The 19,667-nt window shown below is 56.7% G+C and overlaps 1 protein-coding gene across 1 annotated transcript; it reads left to right on the top strand.

Annotated features, from left to right (window-relative positions):
• The first annotated feature begins 154 nt into the window (after positions 1-154).
• On the top strand, positions 155-19,407 carry STARD3 (StAR related lipid transfer domain containing 3). Its single transcript, XM_065651006.1, has 15 exons — positions 155-239; positions 5,859-6,141; positions 8,554-8,631; positions 8,861-8,938; positions 9,032-9,085; positions 9,192-9,309; positions 10,414-10,512; positions 11,053-11,108; positions 11,400-11,492; positions 12,876-12,938; positions 13,937-14,032; positions 14,586-14,665; positions 14,968-15,072; positions 16,302-16,395; positions 18,730-19,407. Exons 2-15 carry the CDS (start codon positions 5,926-5,928, stop codon positions 18,832-18,834), a joined length of 1,335 nt encoding a protein of 444 aa, XP_065507078.1. The 5' UTR covers positions 155-239; positions 5,859-5,925; the 3' UTR covers positions 18,835-19,407.
• The last annotated feature ends 260 nt before the right edge of the window (positions 19,408-19,667 follow it).

Raw genomic sequence — 19,667 nt, 5'->3', positions numbered from 1 at the left:
ATGGGGCCAGCCCCCCCCCGCCGCGGGGAATGGTGTCTCCCTCGCCGCACCGCCCCCTCCTCCCCCCCGCGGTGGGGAATGGTCTCGCCTTCCCCCCGCCCCTCCTTGGGCCCGCCCACCGCTGGAGCGGCTCTGCGCAGGCGCAGCCTCAGGTTTCACTTCCTGGTCGGAGGCGGTGGCGGGGGCCGGAATTCGGGGTTCGCTTCCGGCGGGGACCGGCACCGGCTCCGGGCGCGCAGGTACCGCAGTTGCCGCAGATACCGCGGGCGGGCCCAAGCCGGGCCCGGGCGGGCGGTTCCGGGCGCTGCTGGCTGACTCTGAACCCCCCGCTTCAGGCCTGACTGGAGGGGCCGGTTACCGGGTCCCGGGCGCGCAGTCCTGGCGGGGCCTGCTGCCGGTTCCGCGGCGGCGCTGGGCCCGGGGTGCGGGACCGCGGGGCGGGCCGGGGCTCCCGGTACCGGCGGGTGGAAGCCTCGGCCCTGCGATTTCGGGGGGTCGTTATGAATATGAGCCCCGGGGAGGGGGAATCCCGGGGAAGGGGTCGGGGGGGCGTCGAGAGGCTGTTTGAGGGGCTTGTTGGGGGGCAAAGGGGCTTGTCGAGGGGCTTTTTGGGGGTTGAGAGGCTTGTTGAGGGGCAGAAGGGCTTGATGAGGGGCTGTTCGAGGGGCAGAGGGGCTTTTTGAGGGGTCGAGAGGCTTGTACAGGGGCTTTTTGGGAGTTGAGAAGCTTTTTGAGGGGCAGAAGGGCTTGTTGAGCGGCCTTTTAAGGGGTTGAGAGGCTTTATGAGGGGCAGGGGGGGCTTGTTGAGGGATTTGTTGGGGGGTTGAGAGGCTTTTTTAGGGGCTTGTTGGGGGGCAAAGAGGCTTCTTGAGGGGCCTTTTGGGGATTGAAAGGCTTTTTGAGGGGCAGAGGGGCTTGTTGAGGGGCCTTTTGAGGGGTTGAGAGGCTTTTTGAGGGGCTTGTCGGGGGCAAAGGGGCTTGTCAAGGGGCTTTTGGGGGGATTGAGGGGCTTGTTGAGGGGTAGAAGGGCTTGTTAAGGGGCCTGTTGAGAGGCTTCTTGAGGGGCAGGAGGGCTTGTTGAGGGTTTTTTTGGGGGTTTGAGAGGCTTGTTGAGGGGCTCACTGGGGGTCAGAGGGGCAGTTTGGGTTCCCGGTGCTGCTCTCCCCTCAGTCCCTTGGCAAACGCCGCCCTGAATGGCTCCGTCCAGAACATCTTGCGGTGATCCCGGTGTTCACCAAACCGCTTTTCATGCCCCCGGGGGGCTGATGGGCCTGTGGGGGTTCACGCTGGGGTTGGATGTGCTGTGATCACAGACACGTCCCCGCTGCGTTGGCACCGGGGACTCCGCAAAGCCCCTGAGCTTTGTCCCCCTCCCTTGGGCGCTGTGGGGACAGCAGATGCTCCGTGGGGTGTCACTGCCCTTGGAGACCCCCCTCTCGCCCTGATAAAAGCAGCACGAAGCCTCTCGCCGCTCCACAACGTGTCACAAAACTCGGTGACAGCCGGGGCGAGACGTGGCTGGGACTTTGGTCACGGCACAAGGACACCAGATGCTGCCGGGGGGTCCCAAAGCAGCTCCTGGGGGGCAGGAACCACATGGACCCCCCCAAGGTCCTGGCTGTGAATGTGACAGGGCCTGTCCAGTGGCTTGCTGAAAAGATTGAGTCACTTCATGTGTTTTTTGGAGTGAGGTTTAGTGTCTAATTTGCTTTAATATTGGCAATTTTTATTTTAAAAGTGTCTTTTCCCGCTAGGAAGCTCAGACACTGTTTGTGTCTGTTCTCGGCAGAGAAGAACCTGATGAAATTCAACCAGGGCGAGTGTAGGGTCTTGCCCTGGGGAGGAACAGCCCCGTGTCCCAGGACAGGTTGGGGTTGAGCTGCTGGAAAGCAGCTCTGCGGAAAAGGAGCTGGGGGACAACAGGGTGACCACGAGCCACCAACATGTCCTTGGGGCTGGTGGCGTCATGAGGTGAATCCTCCCCCTCCGCTCTGCCCCATCTGCAGTTCTGGGTCCAGTGCTGGGCTCCCCAGTTTAAGAGGGACAAGGAATTACTGGAGAGAGTCCAGCAGAGGGACACAAAGATGCTGAGGGGTCTGGAGCATCTTTCTGCTGAGGAAAGGCTGAGAGAGCTGGGGCTGTTGAGCTGGAGAAGAAAAGCTCAGAGGGATCTGATCAATGGGATCAATATCTCAGGGTGGGTGTCAGAGGATGGAGCAGACTCTGTTCAGTGGTGCCCAACGCCAGGGTGAGGGGCAACGGGCACAGACTGAAACACAGGAGGCTCCATCTGAACATGAGGAGAAACTTCTTTGCTGGGAGGTGCCAGAGCCTGGCCCAGGCTGCCCAGAGCGGGTGTGGAGTCTCCTTCTCTGAGACATTCAGACCCGCCTGGCCCGACCTGTGTGATCTGCTCTGGTGCCCCTGCGTGAGCAGGGCTGGGCTGGGGATCTACAGGGCTCCCTCTAACCACAACCACCCCGTGATTCTGTGAAACACCCGCAGTTGGTGGTCTATCCCGCAGTTGGTGGTCTATCCCGCAGTTGGTGGTCTATCCCGCAGTTGGTGGTCTATCCCGCAGTTGGTGGTCTATCCCGCAGTTGGTGGCTCTAAGAGGCCCCATCCCTCTCCCCCTCCAGGCGTTTTCTCGCCCGGTGCAGCGTTCGGTGCAAACGCTGTAACTCTCAGCAGAGGTGACAGAGAATTGAGCTGTTGAAGTCGTCATGTGAGCCAAGAAGACACATTAATAGGAAGTCGGGGGCGCGGGAGGGAAGGAAAAGCGTTGTCACGAGATGGAAAAGCTTCTCGCTGTAAGACAGGTCATTAACATGCAAACGTGCGCTAATGAGGAGCCTGTGATTTGAGTCTGAAAGCCGAGAGTGGAAAGGGGTGACACGGGGGAGGGGGTGACACCAGGGAGGGGTGACACGCAGGGGCTGCCGTGGCCATTCCCAGGGACAGGACGTGTTTCAGCACAAGCCCTGGCCCCAATTTGGTGCCCAGTTTCCCACTGGGCTGGATTGGGACGCCGCGTTTTGCCATCCAGATGCAGTGCTCACTTGGTGTTGTCTCTGAATGTCACTGGCTGCTTCTCTGTGTTTTCTTCCCGCAATGGTGGCATCACCTCTTGTCCCTGCAGCCCCTCTCACCTCCCGCTTCATCTCCAAAACAGGAGGTTTTACCAGCCAAAAAAATCCCAAATCTTTCCTCAAAGCCTTGGGAGCCTCTTTTTTTCTTTTTTTAAGCAGAAAAGCTCTGAGGGGTCCCCAGTGGCCCCTTTGGACTGTGTTACTGTCACCCAGGGTGTCCCTTGCGCTTCCCCGGGCTGTTGTGTGGGAACTGCTGTAACTGCTCCAGAGCCCCCAAAAGCAGCTCCAGAGCCCCCAAAGCAGCTCGGGGTTCGGCAGCGAGAACGGCGCGGGCTGCGGAGGATGTCTGAATGCATAATACAACACCGAGGCGCTCAATAATTTATCTGTCACCCAGAAAGAAAAAAAAAAAAAAAAAAGGCACATTTCTACATGCTGACATCCAGCCCCTGCTCTTTCTGCTCAGAGCTTTCTCCAGTTGGGCAGAGGCTTCAAATATTCCTCCTGAACCCTCCTCTGGCCCACGGTGCTCTGAAGGCAAACCCCTTTTCTCCTTTTTTCTTTTTTTTTTCACCCAAAAGGTGCTTATTGCCAGTTGGTTTGGGACGGGCATGTTTCTGAAGTGGTGTTAGACCTGATTAGGAAGGCTGGGTTTTAGTGACAAGCGGGTTTAAGCTGCACGAGAGTTCTGCTGTGTCCCTGCGTCCCTATGTCCCCAGGCTGTGCCGTGTCCCCTGTGCCGCAGAGCGGCCCCAGTTGTGGAATCGGGGCCGTCGAGTCTCTCCGGGTGATTTTAAAGCGCTGTGAAAGTTGCGGGGAGCTGCCTAAGTGCAAAGCGGTGTTTGCGGGCGGGAGGGGGAGATCTCCGCGGCGGCCCCCACGCCGGGCGATGTTTTATTCAGCGCTCACAGATGTCTTCAACTTTTCGCAGCAGCCCAGGGCCGTGGTCGCTGCGGCTGATCCGAAGTGACAAGTGTTCCAGCTCCTTCCAAAGCGCTTCCGAGAGAGACTGGTGGGGATGTGACAGGACTCCGGCTTTGTTCCCCTCCCCGGGGGGTCGGGATGCAGAAATTGCTGGCACAGGGACCCAGAAACGCCCCAAAAATCAGGTTGTGCTCAGCTCTCGCGGTCGCTCCAGCGTCCGGTGGGACTTGACAGCTTCGCCTGCCCTGTGGGTTTGTCCCTTCCCGCAGGTCTGGGTACAATCTTGGGGCTCTTTTTGTAGAATCATAGAATCATTTTGGTTGGAAAAGCCCCTCAGGATCAGACGTTCTGCGGCTGCAGCCTCCTGGTTGTTACAGGTGTGATCTGCTGCACACACACAAACCTCGCTTGGGTCCTGGATGATGCAGAACTGCTGGGGAAGTGGTTAAGGCAGCAAATAATCTGGTTTTTTTGAAGGCAAAACATCCTCAGGCAGGGATCTGTTGCGGGGAAGGCGTTGGTAGCTGTGTCTTTGCTGTGGGTGATGCAGAGCTGGGGACTGACAGATCCCCGGCCTGACCTGTTTTGGCGTCTTCGCTCCTTGTTTGTCCCCAGCGTGTGCTCAGTCGCACGCTCCGTTAGCGTTGCGGCTTCCTTGTGCCGGGCTGACGGAAAGGAAACGTTTTCATACAATGGTTGGCACGGGCTGCGTGAAAACAGCCTCCGGACCTCGACACCTCGCTGGCGCGGGGGTTGTGTGCCCGCAGCTCTGTCCCCCACCCAATTCCTGCTGCTCCGCTCGGCCCGAGTCGGGTGTAAGACCCGCCGTCACAATCCCAATTCCTCAGCCGTGTGGGGTGGGATCCAACGGGATCACTGGCTCCCGAGGTTTTAAGATTTACCTTTTGCAAAACCCCCAGGAGCTTCACGTCCCTCCCCACGGAGGAGGATGCCACAGCCTGCAGTGGCTCCGGGATCCCGGGGACCATTCCCTTTCGGATCACAAGCCTCCGTGGAAACCCCCCGAGGCCCCTTTTCCTGCTGCCGCGACGTCTCCATGGGGTTTGCCATCTGCCGCTCTGGCCACGGCCGCTGGTTTGGCTCGTGGTGCCGCGAGCCCGTTCTGGGTGGCTGCCCCCGGGTCCTGGTGACACTTGCTGGTGGCTCCAGGGACCTTCTGAGCCTTTCGCAGCCAATTCCTCCGTCCCCGTGGTGAGCGAGAGGGACGGGCAGTCCCTGCCTGTGCGAGTGCCCGGGTGAGATGGGGCAGCCCGGGGTGTCTTTGCGGCAGAGACGGAGCCCAAAAAGCTGGTCTTGGCCTTTTCCCTCGGGAACTGTGTAAAGCAGACAGGATCTGATTTGATAATAGAACCGTAGAATCATTTTGGTTAGAAAAGCCCCTCAAGATCATGGAGTCCACCTGTTCCCCAGCCCCAGCACTGCCCCATGTCCCTGAGAACCTCATCTCTGTCTGTTCAACCCCTCCAGGGATGGTGACCCCAGCACTGCCCTGGGCAGCCTGTTCCAATGCCCCACAGCCCTTGGGGGAAGAAATTGTTCCCCAGATCCAACTTCAGCCTCCCCTGGCGCAACTTGAGGCCGTTTCCTCTGGTCCTGGCGCTTGTTCCTGGGGAGCAGAGCCCGACCCCCCCAGGCTCCAAGCTCCTTTCAGGCAGTTCAGAGATCAGGAGGTCTCCCCTCAGCCCCTGTTCTCCAGGCTGAACCCCCAGGTCCCTCAGCCGCCCCCATTACACTTGTGCTCTAAAACCAGGAATATCTGCCCTTAGAGGGGAGAAGCAAAGGGGTATCCGGAGGCCTGAGTGTCCCCTCGGTGTCTCCTCACAGGTGACGACGCTCTGACGTGGCCAATGTTGCCCCGGTTGCTGTAGGACCCAAGTCTCTTGGGCCGAGGATGCACAAACCCACAGATCTGCAGCAGGACCTGGATCGAAGCCTCCCGGCCATCGCCTCCATCAGCACCACCCTGTCCCAGAGCCAGGGCTTCTCCCCGTACTGCTACTTCTCCCTGGAGAAGAGAAAAGCTATTTCGGACGTGAGGAGAACCTTCTGCCTCTTCGTCACCTTCGACCTGCTCTTCATCTCTTTGTTGTGGATAATTGAATTGAATGTAAGTTGGGGGGAAGCAAATCCATGGAGTCTTTGCCCTTTTAAGTTGTGCTTTTCTTTTTTTTTTCATTGAGTTCCCTCCCCGTTAATTGCTCTGTCGCAAAAGTCTTGGGCCAAGTCTTTGTTTGTTCTTCCCAGCGATTTGTGCCAGCTGAGAAACCCCTGCGCACTTAAGTGTAAACTAAAGTCCAGCGCATTTCCTGTAACCCAGCTCTGTTGTGGCGGTCCCGGGTCGTTAACACCATCACATCTCATGCTCTGTGCCGCAGTGTAACGAGATCTGGGGCCGCGGAATCGCCGGGTCGAGCACTTGGCCACGTTTCCCTCCTGCTCCCTTCACTTCGAGCAAAGCTGCATTTACCAGGAGTGTCAGAGGAGTGAAGTGGGGTGTGCAGACCCTCCTCTGGCCGGTCGGGCTGTTGGGCAGCGACAAAAGGGGCTTTTGAGCTTTGATCTCAGCGACTAATCTCAGCTCGCAAAAGCCGGAGGTGCTGCTCGGGGCACTGTGAGAGTTTCAGTCCCCTCCAACAGCCCCGTCCCCCTCCGCAGGCTCCTGATTTTGCTCCCGTGTCAACTGCGGCCACGACCAGGGAAATCCAGTTTATTTACCTCAGGCCCATCAAGTCAGATTTGCTCCCTGGGCTGTATTTTGGTTTATTTGTCCTGAACTGCACCCGGCTGGTTTCAGCCGTGCTGATGGTGGGTTCCAGGAACCGCACGTCCTCGCACGGAACGATCTCCGCGGAGAAGCAAGATGAACAGATAGAGCCCAGTGCCGGTGTCTGGCCTTTATTTATCAGCACTGGATCCTGTGCTCACTTAGCAGCTCTTATCTCTGCCCCGTTTATCTCCTGGGTGTCTGCACTTAACAGATTGCCTCGGCCAGCAGCTCCCTTGCTCTGCCCACGCGATATTGGGATCCTGAAGAGACCCCAGTGCCCCAAAAATTTGCACAAAGCATCTCTTGGGCAGCATTCCTGCGATGCCAATGGTGTCTTGGACCCCAGCCCCTGCTCTTGTCCCTGTTTCTGGGGTTTTTTGAGAGCTGCTGTCTACAAATCAAAACCAATCCAGCCCCGGGGAATTAATATCTGCTGGCGCGGTCACCAGGGTGATTGTGAGCGTAGGTCGTGCAGGTAGCCATTAATGAGTGACTAACTGCTGATATTTGGGCCCTGAGCCGAGATGCTGCATATTTAAAGCTATTAGGGTAGCTTATTTGCCTGGTTATGAAGAGCAACGATTTTATATCATGACTAATGCTTTTTTTATCAAACGGTTTCCTTCGCTGTGAGATAAGCCGAGCAAATTGGCCCTTGTTAAATGTCTGTTGCCTGCAAACTGTAACCCTGCGAGCTTGCTGCTCTTGGAGATGGAGAGATGCCTCAGATGGTTCTTCTCCGTGGCATTGGCCTGTATTTAAACTGAAAAAACTCCCAGAAATCAGAATACAAAGCCTTTTCTTGTGTCTTTACCTCCTGCAGAGCCCCAGTGCAGGGAGGAGGCTTTTGGTGGCAGCTCAGCGAGTCCTGTAGCCACAAATCAGCTAAAGCAATAGTGCAGAACTCTGCTCCCCCCATCTCCCTGAATATTAAGCTCCAGCCCTGACCTAGAGGGACCATTTCCTGGTGGCTGCCTCTTCTGCCCTTGGCCGGGCCGAGCGGAGGCTGCCAGGACACCGGGCTGCCAAGACCTGGCCTGAGATCCGCCGACTTGTTCCTCACAGATCATCAAACAGCTGTCAGCCTGTCCCTGCGCCCCGGCCAGCTGGGCCACGTTCAAACCAATCGCCTAAAGGTGAAGCATTTGTTCCAGTTACCTGAGCCAGCCCCTTCCTCATAAACAACCATTCCAGGCTCCGGAGAACCAGAATTTATGGTGTCAAAAGTACCAGGGCTGGCAGGTCCCGGGTTATCTCGGAGTGAGGCGAGATGGCTCTTCCATGAGCTCTTTCCTGTGCAATATCGCTGAAAGCGGTTTGGCCTCTCAACAGACACAGACCGCGAGGAAATCGGATTGTCCCTTGTCCTCCTCTCCTCCCTCTGCCCCTTTCCCGGTGTGTTTCAACCCACCACTTGGCTTCTTCCACCGGGGTTCCCGCAGCTGTCGTGGGGAGAGGAGAGGGGACCCGCTTTTTGGGGTTAGAAAACCCCCAAGTAGAAGTTTTTAATGTTCTGCTTGAGGTCTGGCTGCCTGACTCGTGCTCTCGGTGTGAAACTGAGGGTGAAATGGGATGTTTTACCCTCCCGAGGTCCCACGTTGGCTGACAAGGCCGTGCTGTGCGTTCAGTGGGTATTTGTGTGCCTGATGCACAACCTGACCCCCCTGGTAACCCGCGCTTGGCTGCGTTCCTCCTCCCATTCGTTTCTTCCCATCGCACTCAAGCATTTTCTGCTCTCCTGTCTCCTTTCAGACCAAGGATGGCATTCAGAAGAACTTGAGGAATGAAATCATCGACTATCATTTTCAGACCTCTTTCTTTGACATATTTGTGAGTATCTCAGAGTGCTGCGGGTGAGGAAACACCTTTGGGTCCAGGGGAGGGTGCCGGGGTCTCCCTGCAGCTTCGCGCCTCAGCAGAATCAGGCAGTTCGCAGCCCTGAGCCCATCGGTTTAGGCAACAAGGTCCTCAGGAGCTCGTGTCTGTGTCCTCCCACCACGTGGCAGAGGGACAAGAGCAGTGACGAGTGTCAATGGCTTTTTTTCTGTTGTTTTTCAAGGTCTTGGCTTTCTTTCGGTTTTTTGTACTGCTGCTGGCCTATGCTGTTGTCAGGCTGCGCCACTGGTGGGTCATCGCGGTAAGGAGGCCATTTCTTTGTTTTCCTGTTTTTAGTTTTCTCGCTCTGCCTGGAGTTCGCGGGGATCTGAGGTCCGTAAATTTATTTTTTCAGGTCACTACATTGGTATCCAGTGCCTTCCTGATCGTGAAGGTCATCCTCTCCGAGGTTGGTTTCCTTGGGCTCGCAGGGGAATCGCTCTGTGATTACTTGACGCTGCTGTTCTCTCATGTGTAAATTCCCTGTTGTTTCTTTTTTTTTTTTTTCCACTCAGCTTCTGACCAAAGGGGCTTTTGGTTATTTACTCCCTATCGTCTCCTTTGTCATCGCTTGGCTGGAGACTTGGTTCCTGGATTTTAAAGTCCTCACTCAGGAAGCAGAAGAGGAACGCTGTAAGTATTTTGCTCCTCTCTGGGAGGAGTTGGCAGAATAAAACCGCCGGGCCTGGGGTTTCTGCCGCTTTGGCAGCACCTTGACAGAGATGACATTTATGGAGAAGTGATCTGCAGGCTGGCTGCGGCGTTAAGTGCCTGACTCAATTCTGCAATGGTATATAAGTCCCTTTAGGGGAAGAAAATACCAGATTATAAAAAGCATCTTTTAATTGAGCGGAGAGAGAAAAAAAAAAGTGCCAAATTTCCCAATGTCTGGATCCTGAAGCCAGACGTGTTGGAAACAGAGCTCACCTCTGCAGCGGAGAAAATGTTTTGAAACAGTGGGACAGGTGCCAGGCAGCCTGTTGGACTCTCCGTCTCGGGATATCTGTCTTCGGATCGGGGCTGGAGACCTTTCCGAGAGGGATTGCTTCACTCCCAGACACATTACAGGGGCGCAGCGTGAGTTACGGCGTGTGAAATTTTACAACCTTTGGTCACCGAGTTCAAGACTAAATGGAGATTGAGCTTGACCTAATGTTTTATTACAAATTACCCCGCGGTGCCGGGTGCCTGTAACTTCCAAGGGTCCTTCTAGGGAGCGGGTGCTCAGCCTGGGCTGGCATGGCCACCCCTTCCTAAAAGAGTTAGTCGCTCTCCCAGGCTTAACTGGTGAAAAAGGACTGGGAAATGGCACGTAAATGAAGTATTTGTCAGGCAGGGTTCAATCAGAAATGCTCTGACTGACTGGAAAACACCAGAGGATGTTTGGGTCTTGCAAGGAGGCTTTAAGATAAAAAATGATCAAGTGTTTAATGCCTCTATTGGATTAGGCTCAGGTTCCAAATTGCTTCCAGGGGAAACTCTTATTTAATTAGATGCTTAATTGCCTTTGGATTTGACAGGCAAAAGAACCCATTGATCTCCATGCAGATAAAACGTCTCAAACAAAAGATGAGGCAACAGGAGCTGAAAAGCTTGTGGGCTGGCTGGTGTCGGTGCGAAAAACCAGCTGTATCTGGAGGAAAGCGGCTGGGAGGGTGGTTGGATGGGGGCCCTGGGACCCCGCGGTGTCGAAGTGCTGGATGTTGCATGTGTCACACCCAGTGCTTTGGTTCCCAGGGTACCTGGCAGCCCAGGCTGCGGCCTCTCGCGGACCCCTGCTCTACCCCGGAGCCCTTTCCGAGGGGCAGTTCTACTCCCCACCGGAATCCTTCGCAGGTAGGACGTTCCCTCCTCGCTTGCCAGGCGTGTTCCCCTCCCGGCGTTCCTCCTGGGGCTGCTCAGCTCCGTAATCGCCTCCTCCCCAAATTCTGCAACTGCCTGAAAGGAACTTGGAGCCAGAGGGGGTCGGGCTCTGCTCCCAAGGAACAAGGGACAGGACCAGAGGAAACGGCCTCAAGTTGCGCCAGGGGAGGTTGAGGTTGGATCTGGGGAACAATTTCTTCCCCAAAGGGCTGTGGGGCATTGGAACAGGCTGCCCAGGGCAGTGCTGGAGTCACCATCCCTGGAGGGGTTGGACAGATGGAGATGAGGTTCTCAGGACATGAGGCAGTGCCAGGGCTGGGGGAACGGGTGGACTCCATGATCTTGAGGGGCTTTTCCAGCCAAAGTGATTCTGTGATTCTATGTCCCTGCTCACAGCAGGGGGTTGGACAGGATGAGCTTTGAAGGTCCCTTCCCACCCAAACCATTCTACGGTTCTATTCTATGTACAAGTGGTGTTCATCAGCCGTGTGTTAATTGTCTGCTTCCCCCCAGGCTCGGACAATGAGTCGGAGGAGGAAGGTGCGGGGAGGAAGGTGCTGACAGCTCAGGTAAACTGAATGTTGTGCGTCTCGGAGCCCTTTGCCTGCTGGAAACCCTGACGTTCAGGCGAGAGACTCGCTGGTGGACGCAGCTGGTGTGTGGATACAAGCCAGGGCGGGAAGCGTGACTTTGAGCTCTAAAATGAGGCCTCTGTGACCCAAATTAAGAGATTTCTGTGGTGCGGTGATGGGAAATCTCCCGTTTCCCTCTGCCAGCCCTGAGAGGGGGGCAGCGAGCCTTGTGCGCGCGTTTCAGCCTTTCTGCAACCCCAGCTAATGAAATGTTCCCCTCTCTCCTAGGAGAAAGAATATATCCGACAAGGCAAAGACGCGATGGAGGTTGTGGACCAAATCCTCGCCCAGGAGGAGAACTGGAAGTTCGAGAAAAACAATGCAAGTGTCCGTCCCCCCACTCCCCGCCCCACCTGCCGGCAGAAAGCACAGGCGGCTTAGCGAAAACGGCGAGGGCAAACGAGGCTTTTGAAACCTCCTTGCGCCATGAAAAATTAACAAGCGTTACAACGACCTGATTGAATTAGGAATCTATTCCAGTTCAGTTAAATGTAAAATCCCCTCTTATTTAATTAGACGTTTAATTGCCTTCCTGTTTGACAGGAGAGAGCCCATCGGTTGTCCCTCTGGACGGCAGGGTGGGCAGCTCGCCTTTGGCAGGCGTTGGGGTGCTGAGCTGCCGGTGTGGGGACGGTGGGGACACTCCAGCCCTGCCGCGGTGCTGGAGGGTCCTGTCGCTGCAGCTTCTGCTCTTTTTCCACTGCAAAATGCCTTTGAGGTGCTGGGAGACCGAGCCAAGCTGGGTCTGGCCTTTCTGGCCAGCTTTGGGAGCAGGAACAGACTCCTTCTGCCACCCCCAAAGCTGTTTGTGTCCCCCACTTCCCAGGACAGGGACTTTGTGGGTGCTGGAGTGTAAATTTGGGACGTATCTTTCTGCTGTGGCTTTGCTGAAGGGTTTCGCACGTCATGGCTCTTGCTTCGGGGCGGCACAGAGGTGCACAGAGCAAAGCGAACCTCACCCCGCCACGTTCCTCACCGTGCTGGTTCATTCCCTGAGCTACAGCAGAGTTTTCAGGGGTACCTACAGTTCCTTTCTCTCTCCAGTGGGATGGTGAGAATGGGGCAGTGTCTCTGCCCCCTAAAACCAACCTCGCTTTCTGCTTGTGGGCTCACAACATGATTGGGGTGAGAGTCCTGCAAACTGCAGCCTCATCTGGTCTTTCAAATTCCCCCATCAAGTGATCCATTGTCTGATGCCAAACTAGCTGGGCAGATTGTTTTCTTTATCCAAAGTGCGGGGCGGGGCGGGGGGGGGGATGGATTTAAATAGACTAATCAGAGTTTAACACAGGGCTAACGATGAAAGGTTATCGTCTGTCCATCCCAAATCCCCCCGGGGAGTCTCTTCTCAGATGGAGGTAACAACAGCAGTGTTGGCAAAGCAACTCCTCTCTCCTACCCCTTGTTACAAAGGGAATTTGACCTTGAGAGCGAGTTTACAGGCTGGCACGGGGCGGTTTCTTTTTCTGTCTCATCACCGCTGCCTCTCCGGCTATTGTTTTGTTGATGGAAATTTGTGCACGTGCATCTGAAATGTGCTCGGTGCCATTGCTGCGCTGGGGTCACCGCCTGGTGTCACGGAGGGGACAGGGGACAGTTGAGGGTCCTTCAGAACAACACGGGTCAGCATTTTGCAAACTTCACCCTCAGATGGAAGCCGTTTATTTTCCTAACATAAACGTGACTTTCTTATTTCTTGCGCAGGACTTTGGTGATGTTGTTTACACTTTCGAAATACCTTTCCACGGCAAGACCTTTATTTTAAAGGTAAGAAGCTTCCCAGATCGCTGTATGGCACAGGCAAAAGGTGACTGCTGTGCTCAGAGCTGCAGCTCAGCCTTTCCTCTCTCCTGGCCCTGGCAGGACAGGTCAGGCTGCAAAACACACTCTTTGCTTGAGACAGATGAACCGCACTTGCACGCTCCGGGGAATCTCTCCAGGAAAACCCCTTGGCCAGCAGACAAACTCCCCAGCAAATAACGCTGGGCCCCGGTCTCTGCTGGTAGAAACGGGAGCAGGTGATCGCAAGACTCGTTTCCAACTCCAGCGTCTAGGACTAATCTGACCAAGGAGGCTAATTGCAACTAATTGCCAGCAAGACCAGGGCTGAGCGTGCGTCTGCTGCTGCCTGGCATGGAGCAGAGCTGCTCGGAAGAGCCTTGCCCTCTCGCCGGAGCGGCTTGGCTGTAAACCATGCTTTAATGAAGCGTCGGTGCTGCGGTGGCTTTTCTTTGTTCCAGTGCATATGTTGCCTCGTTGGCAGGAGCTGCCAATGGAGCGGCTCTGTGTTCACGAGGAAAACAAACTGGATGGTCCCACTTTATTGCGTTAACCGTTTGCCTCCAAAGATCCCCCGTCCCGTGGGGACATGGAGAAATAAATGTGCTGGAGCTCAGAAGAGCTTTTCAGCCACTTCCCAAAGTGATAATGCACGCAGCAGAACTGATAGAGCGGGGTGAGGGTGGGAGAGGAGCCAGCCCCAAGGTCCGTCTGTCCGGCTGTGTTACAGACAGACATTTGCCCTCTCGCACCAGCATGGCCCTCGGCAGCAGTTCAGCCACTGCCAAAACCTGAGGTTTGCTCTGTCCTGACTCCACGTGCACCCTGGGAACAGGAGCACAGTGACAGAGAGGTGACAGCCCTGGCTTTGCCAGCCCAGGCTCCCCTCCCGTATTATCCCAGTCATTCTTTGTGATCTGCCTGGCGTTCCTTAAAAATAATCCTTGCGGGGGGGGACTGGCTAACGGCTCTGGCTCTGTCCTCAGGCTTTCCTGCAGTGCTCTGCTGAAACAGTGTACCAGGAGGTTATTCTCCAGCCCGAGAAGATGATCCTGTGGAACAGAACGGTGGCAGCTTGCCAGGTGAGCGTGCCGGACAAAGATGGCTTAATCACAGGAGCTCCTTGGAGCGGAGAGCTGACGCTTCCCCCGGTCCAGCACCGGCTGTCGGTGTCGCCCGGGTCCTTGCTGGAGCTGAGCTGGATCCGAGGCGCTGAGGCATTAAATCTCCACCGCTCATCCGTACGATGCGAATGCTCCGCGACCGCCAGCTGCACGCGCGTGCCCGTCCAAAAACCCACGAGGTGGGCAGGGAGACGGGCCGCGGTTGAGCCAAACCTGCGTTTGCTTGCTAGATTCAGGGCGTTTTGCGCTGTTGCTGTGATGGGGGATCCAGAGGCAGTGCCTGTGCCCCCTCCCGAAATGCAGCAGGACTGGTCCCAGCGCAGGTGACAATCCTGTGTACGCGCTGCCAAAGCTCTTGTCCCCCTCAGCCTTGGATCAGCTGCTAAAAACCCTCCAGTTGCTTTGAAACCTGGTGCTGTTTTAGGGCAGGGTCCGTGTTGCCCGGCTCTTGGCACATGCAGACCTGCAGGCACAATCTGAGGAAATATTTCTTTTTCTTCCCCCCTCCCAGATCTTGCAGCGGGTTGAAGACAACACGATCGTCTCGTATGACGTGGCAGCTGGGGCTGCGGGCGGTGTCGTGTCCCCGAGGTCAGTTTATTCCACTGTCTGTTTTTACTGAGCTCCCTAAACACCCGTGAACACCCTCCCAAGTCACCGGGAGCTCCCAGTGTCAGCGAGTGGCACTCCCAAAGGCCACGAGCCCCCGAATTCTCCTCCAGACATTTCTGGCAGGAGCTTCAGAGCTCAGTCCCGGTCAGTCGGTCGGTCTCCCTGATAACCACGTTGACAAACTTCTGGGGCGACCTTTCCCGGCAATGCGGAGAGCAGGATCTGCTCCTTCCCGGCCCCACGTGTGTTTTAAAGCAGTCAGCGCCCTTTTCTTTCCTTAGGGATTTTGTGAACGTGCGCCGGATCGAGAGAAGAAGAGACAGGTACGTTTCCTCAGGGATGTCGACCACGCACAGCCTGAAGCCTCCGCTCTCCAAGTATGTCAGGTAAGAGGCAGGTTCTGCTTTGGTGTTTTTTTTTTTTTTTAGCTGATATCTGACACACTCATTTTACTTAAGCTTTAGGGCAAAGAGCCACTTAAATGCAAACCCTGCTGTCTTTCTGGCAGCGTTTGCAGGAAGCTAATCTGTTTGTGGAACTAAACCTTGGCTTCCCTTGTTCTTCTCCCTTTGTTAAAGAAACTCTGAGTGCTGCTCGGGCGTTTCCCAGCTCTCGGCTCAGGGGACTGGAGGTGCCGACCAGTAACAGCACAAACCCCAACCCAGTCTGCATCCTGTTTATGTAACAGTTAATTCCCAAACAAGGGCCAGTTGCCATTTCGGAGGGGCGGTAAACAGCTGCCCGTGGCTCGCGTTGCGCCTCTCGGATGCCTTTTGCTTCTCGTAAGCTGACTTTAAAGGCTACAGACACCGAGAGATGGTCCCATGGGTGAAATGAGCTGCGTCAGGATGGAGCCGTTCCCAAAACCTCGGCAGGTCTTTGGCCTCTCCCCTTCCGAAGGGACAGCTCTGCCCGGCTGGTGATGGATCCCGGCAGGGTTATTTTCATCGAACAAGGACTCCTTGTTGCTGTCTGCTCCGCTGCCCGGGGCCCAGCTGTGCCACTGCACGCACTGACTTTGTTTTTCCTAATAATCTGGTTAAAGTAATTGACATTTTAACTCGGAGCCATTAGAGCTGCCTCAGTCTATTTAAGAGCTGGGGACTTCAGGGCCTAGAAAAATCTTTTTACAAAAGGATGCAGCAAAAATAGTGTGATCCTGTAGAGGGGAATGTGTATTTGGGCTGTGTATGAGCACAGCTCTCCTCTCCGAGATGGATCAGATGGTGTGAAGAAGGATCTGGGGGCTGTGGTGACTGCGCAGAGCTTCCCTGCCCGCTCATTTTTCCTGGGGGAACCTCTTATTTTCCCCCGTTTCCCCAGGATTTTTCCTTGGAAACCTCCCCTCGGGTGAAGAGCCGCTGTCGGCCGGGCTGGCGCGGTCCAGAGGCAGAAGCTGTGGCTCAGCCGGCGGCTCTGGCACCGCTGCTGCCAAAGCACCTGTGGGAAACCTGCCTTTTCCAAAGCCGACACCTCTGAGCATCTGCTCAGACCCCGTGGGGCTCTGCAGGCAGGGGGGGGGCGGCCGCAGGATCGACACGATTCACCCCAAAGCGCCGGAAAACGGTTTTTTGGCCGGTCCCAGCTCTGACTCTGTGCTTTTGCTTCCCCGCAGGGGTGAGAACGGACCCGGAGGATTTATCGTGCTGAAATGTCCCAGCAACCCCAGGATCTGCACCTTCATCTGGATTCTCAACACGGATCTGAAGGTAAAAATAAAACGGTTCTTCGCCATCTCCCGTCCCCAGCAGAGCTCAGCGGCGTCCGCTGCGTGCTGAGGACCCGCTCCCCGCGCCTGCTGCTGCTTCTGGAAGTGGCTCCATTTCAAAAGGACTCAAACTTTGCTGGTGGAGGTTAAACGCCACCTGAAAACTTCCCTTTTTTTCCCCCCAAAAAAAGCCCGAGGTGGGGAAGCTCTTCCTCCCCTGCCAGAGATCTCGCCTGGGGTTTCACATCTCTGGTGGAGAGGAGGTTTTTATCCTATTTAGGGACCAAAAATAGTCGTGTGTGGCAATTCCCTGACACCCCCCAAACTCGACCACCCCCCGTGTGTGGGGCTGTATCCACAGTGCGAGATCCCCCGGCTCTGGAGCTATTTGGGGAATCGTGTGTCGAGTCCTCACTGGTGTCCCAGACAAAAGGCCGAAGGAGCCGGGCTTGGGGGAGCGGAGTTGGCCCCGTTTTCTTCCTCCGCTGAAGGTTGACGTGGAGACGGCGCTGCGGCAGCGAGCACAAAGGCTCCATTCAGCACTTGCTGCTGCGGCCCCCTCCCCTCCCACATCCCTCCCTCCCCACAAAGCCCATCGGCTCCCGCCCGCCTCAGGAAACGCTTCGGGAAGGATTTTTGGGAGCGTTTGCCCGGGCAGTGAGCGCAGGAGCGAGAGCAGAGCCCCAGAGATGTGTTTTCCTGCACCAGATCTGGCTCCGACGCCTCTTCCACCCCTCGGTAACGAGGGATAACAAACCCATTTTGGTTGTGCAAGATGAAAAGACGCTCCTTGCGCTTCCCAGGCCGGAGAGCTCTCACCCTCTGCTGCTGGAAGAAATGTCGTAGGGGCAGAGTTATTAATAACCCGCCTGTCAACCGCTTCCACCATCTTCCTGAAAGGCTGTGCTGGTGCACAGACCCCTCTCCAGGCTCCCTCGCGATTTCCTTTGGCCCTGGAGAAGTATTTATAGCACATGGCTCATCCCTTCCTGCAACCCAGGGTGAGAATTACACACACGTGTGTGTGTGTTTGTGGCCGTGATGCAGCTTCACCCCGGAGCTCCTTTCGGGGAAGCGTCTGAAATGGCCCCTGGACTGATGATCCCACGGACTCCTGCACAGAAAACCTGCTCCAGGGAGAAATCTCTGCCTGCTGCCCTGCTGAAACACCCCCATCCAAGGTGGGGGCTCCTTCCTGTGCCTACCTGACCCTCCAGGACAGTTTTCTGGCCATCCTTGCCTGTGCTCAGACCCCTTCTCTGCCCCAGGACCCTCTGCAAGCCCCCAATGCTGCTCCCAGCTCTTCCTCAGCTCCCTTCCCCCGCAGAAACAAGGATTATCTTTTTTTTGATGCCTCTCACATAATAGATCACAGGCCGAGGCGGTTGGAGTTGAGTCGTGCAAGGGTTTGCTTTTTTTTTTTCTTTTAAGATAAATCAAGTTTTAGTTCCTCCCCCGGAGCAAACTCCTGCAAAGCGGCAGCTCCCGCTGCGCTGCTCATGCGTCCCCAGCCAGGTTGGCGTGGGGATCAGCCCCCCAGCCCCAAACCCAGCGATTCCTCCATCCTGCCCCCGCTGGGAAGGGGATGAGGGATCTGGAGCATCTTTCTGCTGAGGGAAGGCTGAGTGTGAGTGTAGGGTCCTGCCCTGGGGAGGAACAGCCCCGTGTCCCAGGACAGGTTGGGGTTGAGCTGCTGGAAAGCAGCTCTGCGGAAAAGGAGCTGGGGGACAACAGGGTGACCACGAGCCACCAACGTGTCCTTGGGGCCAGTGGCAGCGTGAGGTGAATCCTCCCCCTCTGCTCTGCCCCATCTGCAGTTCTGGGTCCAGTGCTGGGCTCCCCAGTTTAAGAGGGACAAGGAATTACTGGAGAGAGTCCAGCAGAGGGACACAAAGATGCTGAGGGGTCTGGAGCATCTTTGTGCTGAGGAAAGGCTGAGAGAGCTGGGGCTGTTGAGCTGGAGAACAGAAGCTCAGAGGGATCTGATCGGTGGGATCAATATCTCAGGGTGGGTGTCAGAGGATGGAGCAGACTCTGTTCAGTGGTGCCCAACGCCAGGGTGAGGGGCAACGGGCACAGACTGAAACACAGGAGGCTCCATCTGAACATGAGAAGAAACTTCTTTGCTGGGAGGTGCCAGAGCCTGGACCAGGCTGCCCAGAGCGGGTGTGGAGTCTCCTTCTCTGAGACATTCAAACCCGCCTGGCCCGACCTGTGTGATCTGCTCTGGTGACCCTGTGTGAGCAGGGCTGGGCTGGGGGATCTACAGGGGCCCCTTAGCACCAACCACCCTGTCGTTGTCACTCTGTGACCCCCTGTCCCTTTGTCCCCGCAGGGCCGCCTGCCCCGCTACCTGATCCACCAGAGCTTGGCCGCCACCATGTTCGAGTTCGCCTTCCACCTGCGCCAGCGCGTCGCCGAACTCTCCAGCAAGGCCTGAGCAGCGGGACCTGCCCCCGCCGGACGTTCCTCCACGGTTGGGGACAGACAGAAGGGGACCTGCGGCCCCCAGGGCCTCGCCGTGCCCCCTGCCGGGAGCAGATGCCCTGTACTAACAGCTGAGCTTAGGCCGGGGGGGCTCAGCCCCTTCCCCTCGCACAGTTCCCCCCTAAGCGGGTGCTGCACCCACTGACTGTTGCGTGCCAAACCCCTGCGCCCCCTCCTCGGGGTCTGACCCCGCCCCGTCCCTCACACAGGGCTGGGGGCTCATCTGTGACCCCCCCAACTGCTGTATTTGTGCCCCACAAGAGGGGCCTGAGGAAAAGGCCACACTGGGGTGAGACACAGCTCCGTCCCCTCTCCTTGTCCACACGAAGCCCCACCCAGGGCTGTGACCCCCCCTTGAGGGAGGGGATGGGGGGCTTGGACACAGGGACCCCCCCCAGACTATTCCCTGGTGCTTTGGGCTGCCCCCCCGGGGCTGGGCTGAGTTCATCCCCCCAGCTGCAGCTCAGGGGGGGGCAGAGCACGATTTGCCTTAAAGCAGAGACTTTTATCCTTCTTGGGGGGGGCGTGGTGGGGGGGGTGCGTGGGCGACTGCAGCTTCTTTCTACCTGCGAGCGCCGGTGCCGTGTTCTGCGCTATAAATGGGAACAGCGCGGGGGCACACACGGCAGCGCTGCGGGGAGGGGGGAGCACCCACGCTGGCCCTCCCGGCTCTCTGCCCCCCATTTTGGGGGGTCCGCCCGCGCCCCCTGCCCACGGCGGGGTGTCAGAATAAAAAGCCGTGCACTGTTGGCAGCCCCTCGGCTTCCACGTGCCCTTTGTAACCCG

Source organism: Caloenas nicobarica, chromosome 24 (genome assembly GCF_036013445.1).
Source record: "Caloenas nicobarica isolate bCalNic1 chromosome 24, bCalNic1.hap1, whole genome shotgun sequence".
Taxonomy (NCBI): domain Eukaryota; kingdom Metazoa; phylum Chordata; class Aves; order Columbiformes; family Columbidae; genus Caloenas; species Caloenas nicobarica.
This window is presented reverse-complemented; position numbering and strand designations above follow the sequence as displayed.